Source organism: Fopius arisanus, unplaced genomic scaffold, assembly GCF_000806365.1.
Source record: "Fopius arisanus strain USDA-PBARC FA_bdor unplaced genomic scaffold, ASM80636v1 scaffold00051, whole genome shotgun sequence".
In the NCBI taxonomy this organism is placed as follows: Eukaryota; Metazoa; Arthropoda; class Insecta; order Hymenoptera; family Braconidae; genus Fopius; species Fopius arisanus.
This window is the reverse complement of record NW_011887790.1, coordinates 226,963-239,729: the sequence shown is the minus strand read 5'-3', so window position 1 is coordinate 239,729 and position 12,767 is coordinate 226,963. Positions and strand designations below refer to the sequence as shown.

The window sequence follows — 12,767 nt, the reverse complement described above, 5'->3', positions numbered from 1 at the left end:
CATCATGGCCTGCTAATCCCCCAAGGACACAAAAAGTACATAGACTATTGGGAAAATAAAAAACTAGCCACGCGACACCTACAGTGTACATCATGATGCCCCGTTGGGTGGTAAAAAATGGGCCTTCAAAAGAAACTACTGTAAAAAAGTATTGAGGGGTTACAAAAAAATGTTGAAAGTGGCTTCTCTATTAACCGGTAGCATTTACTACGCTCTCAGCTGGGACTAGACGTAATAAGGCCCCAAATGTTGGGGGGTCGGCTTTTGGCCCCCAAGATGAAAGAGGGAATGAAACAAAAAAGAATGAGATTTGGTAGGTGGAGATGATGATGAAGGAAAAGGCTTGAATGGACGTTGACTCCAGGTTGAAAGAGTGATTTTGGGGGGTTGAGGGGGGAGGCGGGGGGCCAACTTCCTCTCATCATCACGTGACGCCAACGAAAAGGTAATTGCAGACGAAATTCGAATTGTCACGCATCATCATTGAAGAGAAAGGTGAGGAGCCGTTATTGGGGAGGGAAGTTCATCATCATCAACGAATTGTCTAGCAACAGTGGGGATCATTTTTCGGGTGAGTAGATTAATATTTTTGGGACCTATTCGGGAGAGGGGATAATGGAATTTCGATTGTTTCGGGTTTTCGAGGGATGGGTTGGATACCTCAGAGCGGATTTTCATCAATCTGTGGTCAATTTAAAGGTCATAAAATTCTGAATGAATTGTCCTTGAAGTGTTTCAGTAATATTAATTGATTTTTTTGTAATGGCGGATTGAGTCGGGAGTCTTTCAATTGTTAATTCGATTGAATAAAAATGGTGAAATCTTCATGTGACCCATGGACAGCCGACGGTTACATAACTCTGGGCATTTTGGTAGGGCTCCCTCCATTGTATAGATATAGGATGAAATTTTTCAGTACATAGACTCGGTAAATGGGGTATCATGTTCAAGTATTCTAAGGCTTACGGACTTTTGTTTGGCGTGGGAGGCTGTCGACCATACCCTATGGGGTGTCCCTACATGTTTAAGAGAGAGAGTCACCTTCTTTCGTATACTTCTTATACTTATTCTTCATTCTTTTGCACACATCAGCAGGCACCTGATCCGACCTTACCCAACCTAACCCAATAGCCACGTAAGAAAAAAATCAAAAAGGAGAGGAGGAAAAAAAAAGAACAGGAGAGACCCTATTCAGAGGCTATCAAGACTGCCGAATTTCTTATGGGAATCTTTTTTATATAATAGATGGGATTTTCTTCGAGGGAATCGAATTATGAGTGTGAATTACGCAATGATTTGCTTTCACGGAAAATAAATTTTTCTTTTAATTTTTTTTTACATTATAAAAAAATTGCAAAAATAATACATTTAGTTCTTTTTGTCGGTCAATGGTGAAATAAATCCTGGGGTCGATTATCATATTTTTTTTTTATCGATTATTTGAGATGTGTGTAGGGTTAAGGTCGTTGTGGTTTTCCTTTCATAATCTGGGGTAGAAGGGAGAGGAGGGGGGTATAAAAAAATGGGAAACACTTGGGGGGCTGAGATTGCAAGCGATTCAGAATGATGACGATAATGAGGATGAGGATGAGGCATATCGGTTTTGGGTTGCTGTATGTACAGTACAAGAAGATGAGCGGAAGACCAGAAGCGCAAAAGATGAAGGCAAACGTGAATGGGTGAATGGAAGTGTTGTTGTTGTTTTATTTCAGTTGTTGTTTGAGACGAGGTGAATAAGGATAGTGAATCGAGTTGCTGAAGGTGAAAGAAGTCGGAATGGGTGGGAAGGACAGAGAGAGGTGGGACAGGATGCTGTGTCGTCACGGTACACTTGCCTTCTGGACTTGAATCTCTCTTCTTTCATTAATTTTTTTCATGCGTTTCTGGAGTGAATAACATTTTCCATTTTATCTGTCTCTTGGAATTGTGGTACAAAGTGAATGCGCCTCGTTGTTCTATTGTTGTATTGTAAATTTGAAGAGTGGGCAAAATGGGTTGCACGATCAGATAGCCAGGCAAATTTCAGGCGAAAAACTCTATTTCACGACCTCATTTGCTTATTGCGTTCGCGAGTTATTCGAGAAAACGGTTTTCAAGGTCAAACAGAGATTTAACCTTGAAATAATTGTAATCAATCAATAGGGGTTGTCATGTAGAGTTTTCTAGCGGAAATTTCCCTAGCTGTCTATTAATATTGAGAAGAATTTCCAAATTTGAAGATTTCAAGTTTCTGAAGAATAAATGGAAAGGATTCTTTGGCATTTTGTTTGAAGGGTGCAAGACCATTTTATTATCATACATCCCTACTTATCCTAACGGACCGGTTACCCCTAGCCCGGATTAAGTCTTCAGACAGTCAGTAATAATAATTTCCAAGGCGTCCCCGATCATAAAACTAACCCCTCACGTTGAGGAGTAAATGAAGGAATTTTATTTTCTCCGAGGAAAAAAAAGGGTTGCTTCTTTTCTATTACCTGGAGACGAAGGATTGTGTGCGATGGACGACAATCTCCCTGTGGGGGAGGTTTTACCACCTCTCAATCTCTCATTCCCTCTCCTTGGATACTACCGTTTTTAAGTAGCCTAGGGTTCGTGTTTTACAACATTGAAAACCCCGACAGTGGTTTTGTAAAAGACCCAGAGACATTTTTCCGATGGTTTATGATATTGTCCGGAAAAAATATGATGGGGGAAATACCGTAAAGGGTTGTGGGGAATTTTTCGAACATTCAGGAAAATATTTTGGTGTTGTTTTGAAATAGTTACTCACTTGTGGGCACATCTTGCATTGATATTTTCTCGGTGGATGTGAGTGTGGGCCCCCCAGATGGGGATTTAGGTGCGACGGATGTGAAGGTTTCACTGTTAATGGCTGGGGTACAACTAGTAGACTAGCTGGTGGACTACCGCTGCTACTACCACCCCCTGTGCCGCGATATTGTTCGTCACCTGTGATAAAAAATTACATTTCCATTATTTCGTCATGCATGCCAATCAGCATAATTGCTTTCATCCTCGTAATTATTGCAATTATCGAAAAATTACCACCAGATTATGGTAAAAGGTGTTATTTAAAAACCATCAACAAAAATATCATCATGTGTTAATTAAGTATTAATTAAGTCATTCAAAACAGGACAAATCAAATCTGGGATGGGATTAATTCTATCCGTCCCCTCTTGAGAGACGGATATTTCAATTTTTCCAGTCTACTGAAAATTCTATTCTATTTAATGTTGAATTTTCACCATGAGTATCAAAATTCAAGTTTTCATTGGAAAATCAATTATTATTTAAAATGTAAAACCGATTTTCTAGAATTTTCTCGATAGATGACAACTTTTACGACAGCTAGTAATTGAAATGAAATTGAAATGCCTATAATTAAAAACTCAGTTGACCTGCGACAGAAATTTCATGAAATATTTACCAGTGTTATATACCTCGCATTAAGAATAGTAATGTTTAAAAAAAACTCTTGAATTGGTTGACGTAGTGAGCAATAAAGAACGATCTCTTCGATTCTATGATTGATGCAATAACACGTACAGATATAGCGTGCAAAGGGCAAGGATCCTTCGACTCGCAAGGACAAATTACATACGCAATGATAATTCTCACTATATCATTAATGGCTCCCTAATGAACCGACACGCTCGATCAGCATAAAACTTGATGAAGGATAGAACTAGATCGTCCCAATGCTAATGAGCAATCAGAAGACTATTTTTCCCTCGCCACTTTATTTTTCTATTATTATCATGATTTAGCATTATCATTCTGTTTTTTTTTTTTTCTTGGAAATATGTGTCGTCGATCATCGATCAGTCGACTCTTGATGACGAAATCATGAAGTTGACACGGACAAATTGAGAAATCGATGGCGATTAATCAATATGTTGGATTGATTTGGCGACGAATGCAGGTGATGAAAAGAAAACATGGTAATGGTGGAAATCAACGAATAATTGAGGGAATAGTTTTAACGGGTGAGTAGAATCATTTGAGATAACCCAAGGAGTTGAGAAAACACTCTTTCAGCATATCTAATTGATCTTTCCAGTGCGCTTGAACCCAGTGATTACAATTTGCATGCACGTAAGACAGTTACACACGTGTATTACGTACATTTGAATATATGAGGTATCGCACACCTTTCGTGATGTGTGTTTTAACGCGAGAGTTGTCTTCAAGTGATTTGGTTTCTTCTGATGATATCCCTCTCTGTTCTTTTGGACTTTGCATGCGTCTCTTATTCATCCTGCGGTATTGCCTCCAGGCGATATGGTTATGAGAAGTCATCATCATTATCATCAGGACTCGATGGAGTTTGCGATTTTATGTGGTTTATCGTACATTCTCACCCTCTACCTCATTCCGATATCCACCTCATTTATTTTTACTCTCAAAAAGCTACTTAGGGGTATCCAAACACTCGTTACACATGTGTGCGGCGGAAAAAAATGATTTTTCTCAAGGATTCGTTAATTCAACGTTGGTGCCGTGTAAAATATTTGAATCCTCTCATTAAATATTTACTTAAACATAAATATTTAATTGACAGTTTTTTTTTTATTTTTATGGTGAATAGTTGAAAAATGTCGCTGCAAAATTAGCGTTTTCTGGTTGAGATTATTCGTTGTCAACTTGAGATAGAAATTTTTGACATTTGGGGACTTTTCACGTCTTTAAATTCCGCGACGCGGATTAAAACTTTTTTTAATCACCGGCTTAATGTTTTTTTTTGCTTTCATCAATAGAATGGATTTCGATTTTTAAAGATAATTTTTTGGAATGGAATTAATTGTTTATAAATAATTTGTAAATAAAAGGTAATTATCTTTGTGAAAACTATTAAATGTTGTCAATCATTCGAAAAAGATTAAGAATTAAATTAACAATTTGGAATGTTGTGTAATAATAGTATTATTAAATTGTCGGAAATCTAAAATCAAAACAAAGTTCAGATGTTCAACCACAAATATAAAGAATGGTTCCGATAAAAAAATGGATATCTTTAAATTCTGACATTTTATAAAATTAACGACTTTCGATTGACTATCTGCCCACTCAATTTCTAGTGAATGCAAAATTGATGAGGATTTATGCCACCAGTAATTTTTTCAGGTATAAATATTAAATGAAGTAGAATATAAATACATTACGACCTCTCGATTAAATTTTCATTCCGAGGACTGAATTTATTGGTGAAATAATTTATTGAGAGAGTGAAGCATCAGATTGAGTGCATCACGAAAAATCAGAGGATTCATCAGTTGACGAGTGAAAATCAACAGATTTTTCTCTACATATGGAAATAATAGGATACTTTTCACAACGAAAAACAAAATTTCACGAGTACTGCCGAACGAAACGACGGAATAATTAATAAAACCGTTCGGTTGATTCTCGTGGGAGTCTGCGTTAATTATTTTTTGCTGTAAATGATGATTAGATGAAAGTTCGTTAGATGGGGGAAAAAAAATGTAAACTTCATCTCAAAGTTTACAATAATCAAGCCTCATTCATTAGTCAATATTTTAATTCATAAAAATAATGTCATTTCTCTGTATTCATTAAATTATTATTTATAACAAGAGTCCTTATTATTTCAATCCAAGATGATTCGTAATACATAATGGATGACTTTAATTTTACGAAACCGAAAAACAGGTATGTCAGTTCGAGTTCTTGAGGAAATCTGTAGATCGAGTTGCAAAAAAATTATTCGGAATTTTTGTGCCATGAGACACGAATATTCAAGTGGAACCACGACCTATACCCGTCGACTCGCATCACTGCGCAGGATTATTTATTTTTGTATTGAAAATGATGGTAAGGTCATGCTGCAAAAAAAAAAAAATAATAAACAGGAGAGACAGAAAAAAAAGATGGGACAAAAGAGGAGCCAGAGGACACAGTGAATTATGCAAATAAACTCTGGAAATGTCAGCGGCTATGTGAGACGTATCGATTAATCGATTTTAGAACTGAATAGGTACAAAAATTTTTTCATCCCACGTGTGATTTTCAGTTCCACAGCTGTACAATCCTCTTCTGAACAGATATTTTGCGTAATATTTATAAGCGTGTACTAATTTTGCAATAAAAAAATAAACACTGAGAGGAGAATTTACCGTTTATCCAACAGTTGAAGAGATTTTATTAAGTGAAATAAAATTAATCTATCTCATTCATCTTGGTTGATCTCGCGAAGGAAAAAATTATTTTTTTATCTCATCCCGGAGGGGAAAAAAATTGTACAGTTCCACAGGTGTAACACATCTTAAAGCCAGGAGATATAAAGGAAGGAGTGAAATATAAAAAACGGCGTCTACGCCCATAAAAAAGACGATATAAAACGATAGAGTGATCTGAAATGGTCTAGACGTATGGCAGACGGTTGGGGGATAAATGTCGTATGATCGACGTGTTTCAGGCGTCAGATACGATTGGAGGTCATGCTAAATCATAAGAGTATTTTTTTTTTCAGCAATTATACTGTTGATCATTTCGTAATTCAACATGTCAGAGTACTCCGGCAATTCGTTATTCATCGAAATTACAGCTTTTTTACAGTTTTAATTGAACTGCATTTTGCCCTCACTTTCTAGTCGAGACTGGGGTTTTCAGGTGTGAAGTTCATTTTTTGTTTTGAATTTTCAACGGAGTCTTTGGAGATCTAGATAAACCGGAAGTGAACTCTGGACGACGATGCATAAAGCCATTGGAATAAGTGATTTTCCAAGATGGTAACTCTTTTGCAATAGGTTTTGCCGAAATTCATAATAAATTTCTTTATAATCAGAATTTTTGTAAAAATGAGCGCTGTCTATTAACTCACCCCCAAAATCATGCCTCTCCCATAACTCATCCCTCCACGGTACTTGTGGCAATGAAAAATAAAAATTGAGAAATAGAATTGGTGAATTAAGGTTGTTTACTAGAATTGTAATCAAACATTAAATTTTTTATTAAACCGCCACTTGACCCTAGATTTGCGAATATTTTGGATAATTAATATTATTAAAATTAAAAAATTTCGGAATTTCTCTCATGATTTTTTAATGCGAAAAATCTTTGAATAGCGGAAATTCATGAAACGATGGCAAAACTGTAATTTTCCATACCCTCGAAAATAATTGTTTAAACTCGCAATAAATTCCGGCATTGCGAAAATTCGAACCAAAAATCAATAACAACTTCCATGATTAATTTACGAGATAAACACATAAAATATCCCTATAACGCAATATTATTGTATGCAGATGCAAAAGGTAGCTGGATTTTCTTAAATAACAAACTCATTAATGTCCAAGACTTCTGAGAAAATTCCAAAAGGTCGGCTGAACGATAAATAACTATGGAAATTCTCTGACAACCATTTGTATTAGTAAATATAATTTAAAAATCAATAAAGAACAATTGAATTTTGAGGTATGGATCGGGTAATTTTTATTGAAATGAAAAATGAAGGAAAAAAGAATTGTCAGGCGGAGTGAAAAGCAGGAAGACTTCTCTGTCATCAGAGATTGCGTAGAGGTGACTATCCATGCGGAGGGGCCATTTTAATTGGCAGTAAAGTTTCAGTTGATGTCCAGCAAAAACATGAAATACAACCCAACTCGAGTGACTGGCTCCAACTCATTTTGTTGTTATACCAGTCCCCGGTTGATTTTCCATTCTACTCAGAATGTTCCCGGATGCATCATCAACAGGTGAATGTGTCTGCGAAATCCTCAAACCAGAATGAGAATATCGTCATCACACGTCCTTTCCAAATATCTAGATGTATAAATCCTTTTTCCAAATTTGTCAATAGCCCATTAAAACAGAAGACACTTGGAATAAAACGGACACCCATCAATAATTGGGTGACTCTGAATCTTTAATATTTTTCTATATTCAACGACCATAGATAAATTTTTTTTAAATACAAATTTTGCAGAACTTCAACACGACAAAAATTGCCGAACTCCACACAAATAATTTAAGAATTACTAAAACTTCCGACACTCCGATTAGGGACTCCATCTCCACATGACTAAATCGGTCGATCCTCTCATGACTAATTAATATTAACACAATTCGTTGAAAATTAAGATGATCCTTTGAAAAAAGTACTTTACTGCGTACACACAGAGTGTACTGCGATAAAAAAATTCTAAATTAATTTTGTTCTCCCAAGTAAATTTACTTGGCATACATAAATGTGTATAAATATGTACCCTGAAGTACGTGGATTTTTTTGTATAATTATAAATTTACTTGGCATAGCTAAGAATTTTTCTCCTGCTGTTATGAGCATTTCGATTAAAAAATCATGTATTGAACTCATATTTAAATCGAATTAATGTGATTTTGAGAAGAGGTTCACCTCAGAAGTAGTAGGGTGGAAAGGCTGATTTTGATTCTAATAGAGTGTAGTTTTTTTTTCTGAATGACTGGCGGTAAAGTCATCAAGGAAGATCTTATATGAGCAGACTGAACTGCTCATATAAAGGAGACAAAGAGTCCTGGGATGGACTGACTGAGAGAGAGGAAATCTTCAAAAATGTTGGAGATGGCCTTGAGGCGACCAAGACACCGGATTCATCCTCTATTTAGGCATCATGCGATCTGTGCATTAACGAGGAAAGACGTTATCTACCTTCGGAACGTTTGTTCCAGACTCCTTTCGGCCCCATTGCGCAATAACCACTTGTACACTAGGATATTCTCAATTGTATAGGTGTTGTATTTTATTTTTATTTTTTTTTTCATGTTTTTGCCGCGGGCGCCGGCTTCCTGGTAACCGAAATATAATCACAAGACTGATTTTGTGCTTAGAATCATGACGCCCACTTCAATAATGGGTTTTTGAATAGGTTGAACTGAGTTTTTTTTTCGCGGGAAGAAAAAAATATTCCCAATTGCCGATTTTTTTTTTATTTAAAAAAAAATGGCACAGCCGGAGAGAATTTTCCAAAGTAAGAGATGCTGAGATAGTTATGGATATCTATTAAAAATGGTTTCATTCTCAATTTTTCATATTTTTCTTTGTTTAAACGAACATCAAAAGATAAATTAAGGATTTAGCAAAAGTTATTCGATCGATAGACTGTCACGAGGGATTCTTCAAAAATGAAAAAAAAATGCAGATGATGCAAAAAATGATTAATAAGCATAATAACATCATCGAATGAGCACAAAATTCTGATTGGTTGTACTTCAACGATGTTTTTTATACTAAATTTATCAGGTGGTTGAACAATGAAAATTTTTTTTTTTCGAAAACAGAAAATTGACATTCAATATGATAATAATGATTTTTAAGACTGGGCTTATCATTTCAGGTAGTCTTTCTGTGTGATCCACTCAGATCGGGTCACTCCTCAATTTAAATAAAAAAATTTCGGTATCACCCCGCAAATTCCTGAAATTGATCCTGAGTTCGGCGCAAATTCATGATGTTGAAAATTTGAAGTGGTAAGGAATTTTTACTTGAATTTTAAAAAATCCCTAGTGGTGCAACTATGCAAAATGCACTAGAAGAAAAATTTACTAACAAAATGGGAAACGAGATCGAAACGTCGAACAAGATAATGTACAATGAATTCATCTGTCTACTTGAAATTTCATATAAATTATGACGATGATAGAATTATTCGATGAGATAATGAGTAATTCGTCCTCTACAATTTCATTTTGAGATTTTTGGAACGATTTTCTTATGTCCAATTGGATTGCTTTTGTTGGTAATTTTTCCGAGAATCGTAGAAGAAGGGATTTTTGGATAAACATTTTACTAGTATGCCAGACAATATCTTGTACTTCTGTAATGAATCATCCGATTCCCGTCATGGTCTGATGCAATGAAGAGGGCATAAACCTACATTTTTAAGCCATGAGAAAATCTCTTGAAATAGACATTTTCCTAGTCATTGTTGAAATTCTTTTTCTTTAAATATCAATATGTTCAGAATTCTACAATAAATTAAATTTCAATTAATCTCAGCAAATGAAGCATATTGATGCTCACGTTCAGAGAGAGAACTCTCAATTTAAACCACTCTATGAAAAGATACTGTATTTCCTCGTATTTTAAAAAAGAAAAAATGAAAAAAAAACACGAATTTGAACCTATATACAAAACTTCGACAAAATGACAAACAAAGTTCAGTACACGGACAGAAAAATTCGATAAAACATGAATTAAACCTTCGTCAGTTAATTTTTACAGAACATTCCCAATAAAAATGGTAGAACCCCCTGAAAAAACTTAATTATCTCTCATTTGATACCTAATTATATGTCTTTTAACTTTTATTTTCACCCACAAGCTGTCCGAATTTTCACATAATTTTTATCGAAAATTTCCTCCTCATGGGGGAAATATAGGGTTTCCCAAGTTCTGTATACGTTTCAAATGTACCAATTTCCTGATTTTGAATTTTTCAAATTCCCTTCATTCGTTTCGATCAGTAGTATCGAGTCATGAAATACCTAACGTGTAAAGGCATTGGCAGTGAAAAGCATTTATGGAAACGCGGCACAAGCCTTTTACGATCCGACGATTACTCAATTCCGTTGGCAACAGCTCAGAGAGCGAAAACGAGAATGAAAATAAAAAAAAAACCGGGGGGAAAAAGGTGAGATGGAGTAAAAAAAAAAAACGTCTAACGTGATTGAGGCGTTAGGTCATTGCCAGTGAGCCAGGAGGGAAATGCACTCGGCAAAAAAAATACCTTAGAAAAACGGCTGAAAGGATCCAAATGGAGACAGGTTACTTGGCAGGATGACCCATATGCAATTACGTAACTGCGACCTTGGAAGACGCAGGAAAACCAAAAGATCCTTTCTGCTTCCTCTACATTTTTATTTCAACTTGCACAGGGAACCTGAAATCTCGACTTACGATGTATGTGTGTGTGACAGAAGTCGAAACGTAAACATAGAAGTGAGCAAAAGAAAGAGGATGAAAGAGAGACAGAAAGAGAGAGAGAGAAAGAGAGAGGAAAAAAAAAAGAACCGGTTGGTGTTGGTTTGCATTTCGTGACGTAAGACCAATGACAACGCACATGAGTTTTCATTTTGACTCGTCAATTCACTCGTTCAACTGGATTATATATATTTTATTTTCCTTTATTTACCTTTCTGGATTTGTCCGTGATCGGCATTCATCTTAGCCTGCAACAGGAAATGCTGAGATTACGAAGTAAAAAGGTTATTCTATTGGTGATTTGGTGGTGCAACGAGATCTGAGACTTCAAGAGGCTCCATACGTTGGGATTTTACCGATTTTATCGTTTCGTTTATTCTCAGTACTTTGGAACTATCATTTTTTTTATCTTTGCTTATGGCTTTTTTTCTCACTGTAAAAAATGATAACAGCGTGAAGTTGGTTTCTATCGAAATATGTCGATATTTTTTCAAGCGCGTGAATTGTAAATTTTAATTAAGTAATTGGTCGTATTAATCACACGTAATTACTCAATTTTTACTTTGATATTTTTATCCATTGTTTATCTTTACCCATATGGTTTTATGATGAATTTTTGCAAAAATGGTGGAATGGTGGAATGGTTTATTTTTTTTTCATAGAATTATTCGCTATTTATTGTTATTATTAGTCGAAGAGAGAAGTGTGAAGTAAGGACTGAAAAAATTATTCATTTTTCGCGTCATAATTGTGTAATGTGTGGTGTTTATCGCGTTTCTAATTAGATTGCTCTTCGATGAATTTTAATTAACTATTTAATTTGCGGAAGGTCATCGAGTTGATATCTTTTGCATTATTTTCATATTGGTATACAATAGATCCTTCCTCATTGTTGAAATATTATTAATCTTTATTAATTTTTAGTATCGCTCCACTGAATTGACAAGTGAACAGACCGCTGTTTGATTATTATTTATTAAAGTAAGTTTCCACCGATTTTTGCCATGAATTTTCATAACTAATATTCATAAATACATTTTACTTCTGTGGTGCATAGGTAAAAGGAGACGATTCAGCTGAGTTTTCCTTCAATATATAGGAAACTAAAGGAGATAATACAATTTTCTTCAGAACCTTTTTCATAGATCTAATTAAGAGCTACAAAAAAGTTATGATAAACATTTTCTTATCTCTACTAGTTTCCGAGATAATTCTAGAAAACTCACCAAAAGTTGAATTAAATAATCTCTGTTTACCCCTTCGATTGGATTTTTAGTTATTTTCTTGTTCCCTAACAGAGAGAAATGCTTTCTTGTGGCGAGAAATTCTCGGTTTATCGTAAAATTTTAACGTTATGAACATTCATACATTATCTGGAGTTGTTATCTCAAGATATTTATTGTCAAAGGATAAGATATTCGATCCGAGAACTGAGTGTTTTCATACTACGGTACTATCGGTGTACGATAGAAATTATATAGTGAAATAAAAAAGGGGCGATGGAGGAAATTCTCAGATCTCCTTACACCATCCGCTCTGTGGAATAAAAATTATGAAAAACTAACTTCGTATCCCTGTTTGGTGCCTCGTCCTGCGCCCCAGTAATCTGCATCCTTTTCATGTGGATTGCACTGCTGCAACAGAAAAGGAATCCAATAATTGACAAACAGATATATCACAAGACTAATTAAAACTTCATTTGAGTGAACATTAACATGGTTTCACAGTATCCCCACAATCATGCCTCGCATATATTTCATCCACTTGATTATTCAAATATTGATTCTTCAAAGTTGTAATTAAGAACGGAGAACTGAAGAGATCATTCCTCACATTTAAAAATTTT

At 35.2% G+C, this 12,767-nt stretch overlaps 1 protein-coding gene across 2 annotated transcripts in view; it reads right to left on the bottom strand.

Annotated features, from left to right (window-relative positions):
- LOC105267873 (zinc finger protein rotund) overlaps positions 1 to 12,767 on the bottom strand; it is a 134,345-nt gene that overhangs the window by 26,389 nt on the left and 95,189 nt on the right. For both annotated transcript variants that reach the window (XM_011307010.1, XM_011307011.1), the window contains exons 3-5: positions 12,487 to 12,555; positions 11,133 to 11,184; positions 2,771 to 2,949 (exon numbers count right to left, since the gene is read on the bottom strand). In XM_011307010.1, the coding sequence (XP_011305312.1) occupies positions 2,771 to 2,949; positions 11,133 to 11,184; positions 12,487 to 12,555 (300 nt within the window). The remainder of the gene's footprint in view (positions 1 to 2,770; positions 2,950 to 11,132; positions 11,185 to 12,486; positions 12,556 to 12,767) is intronic.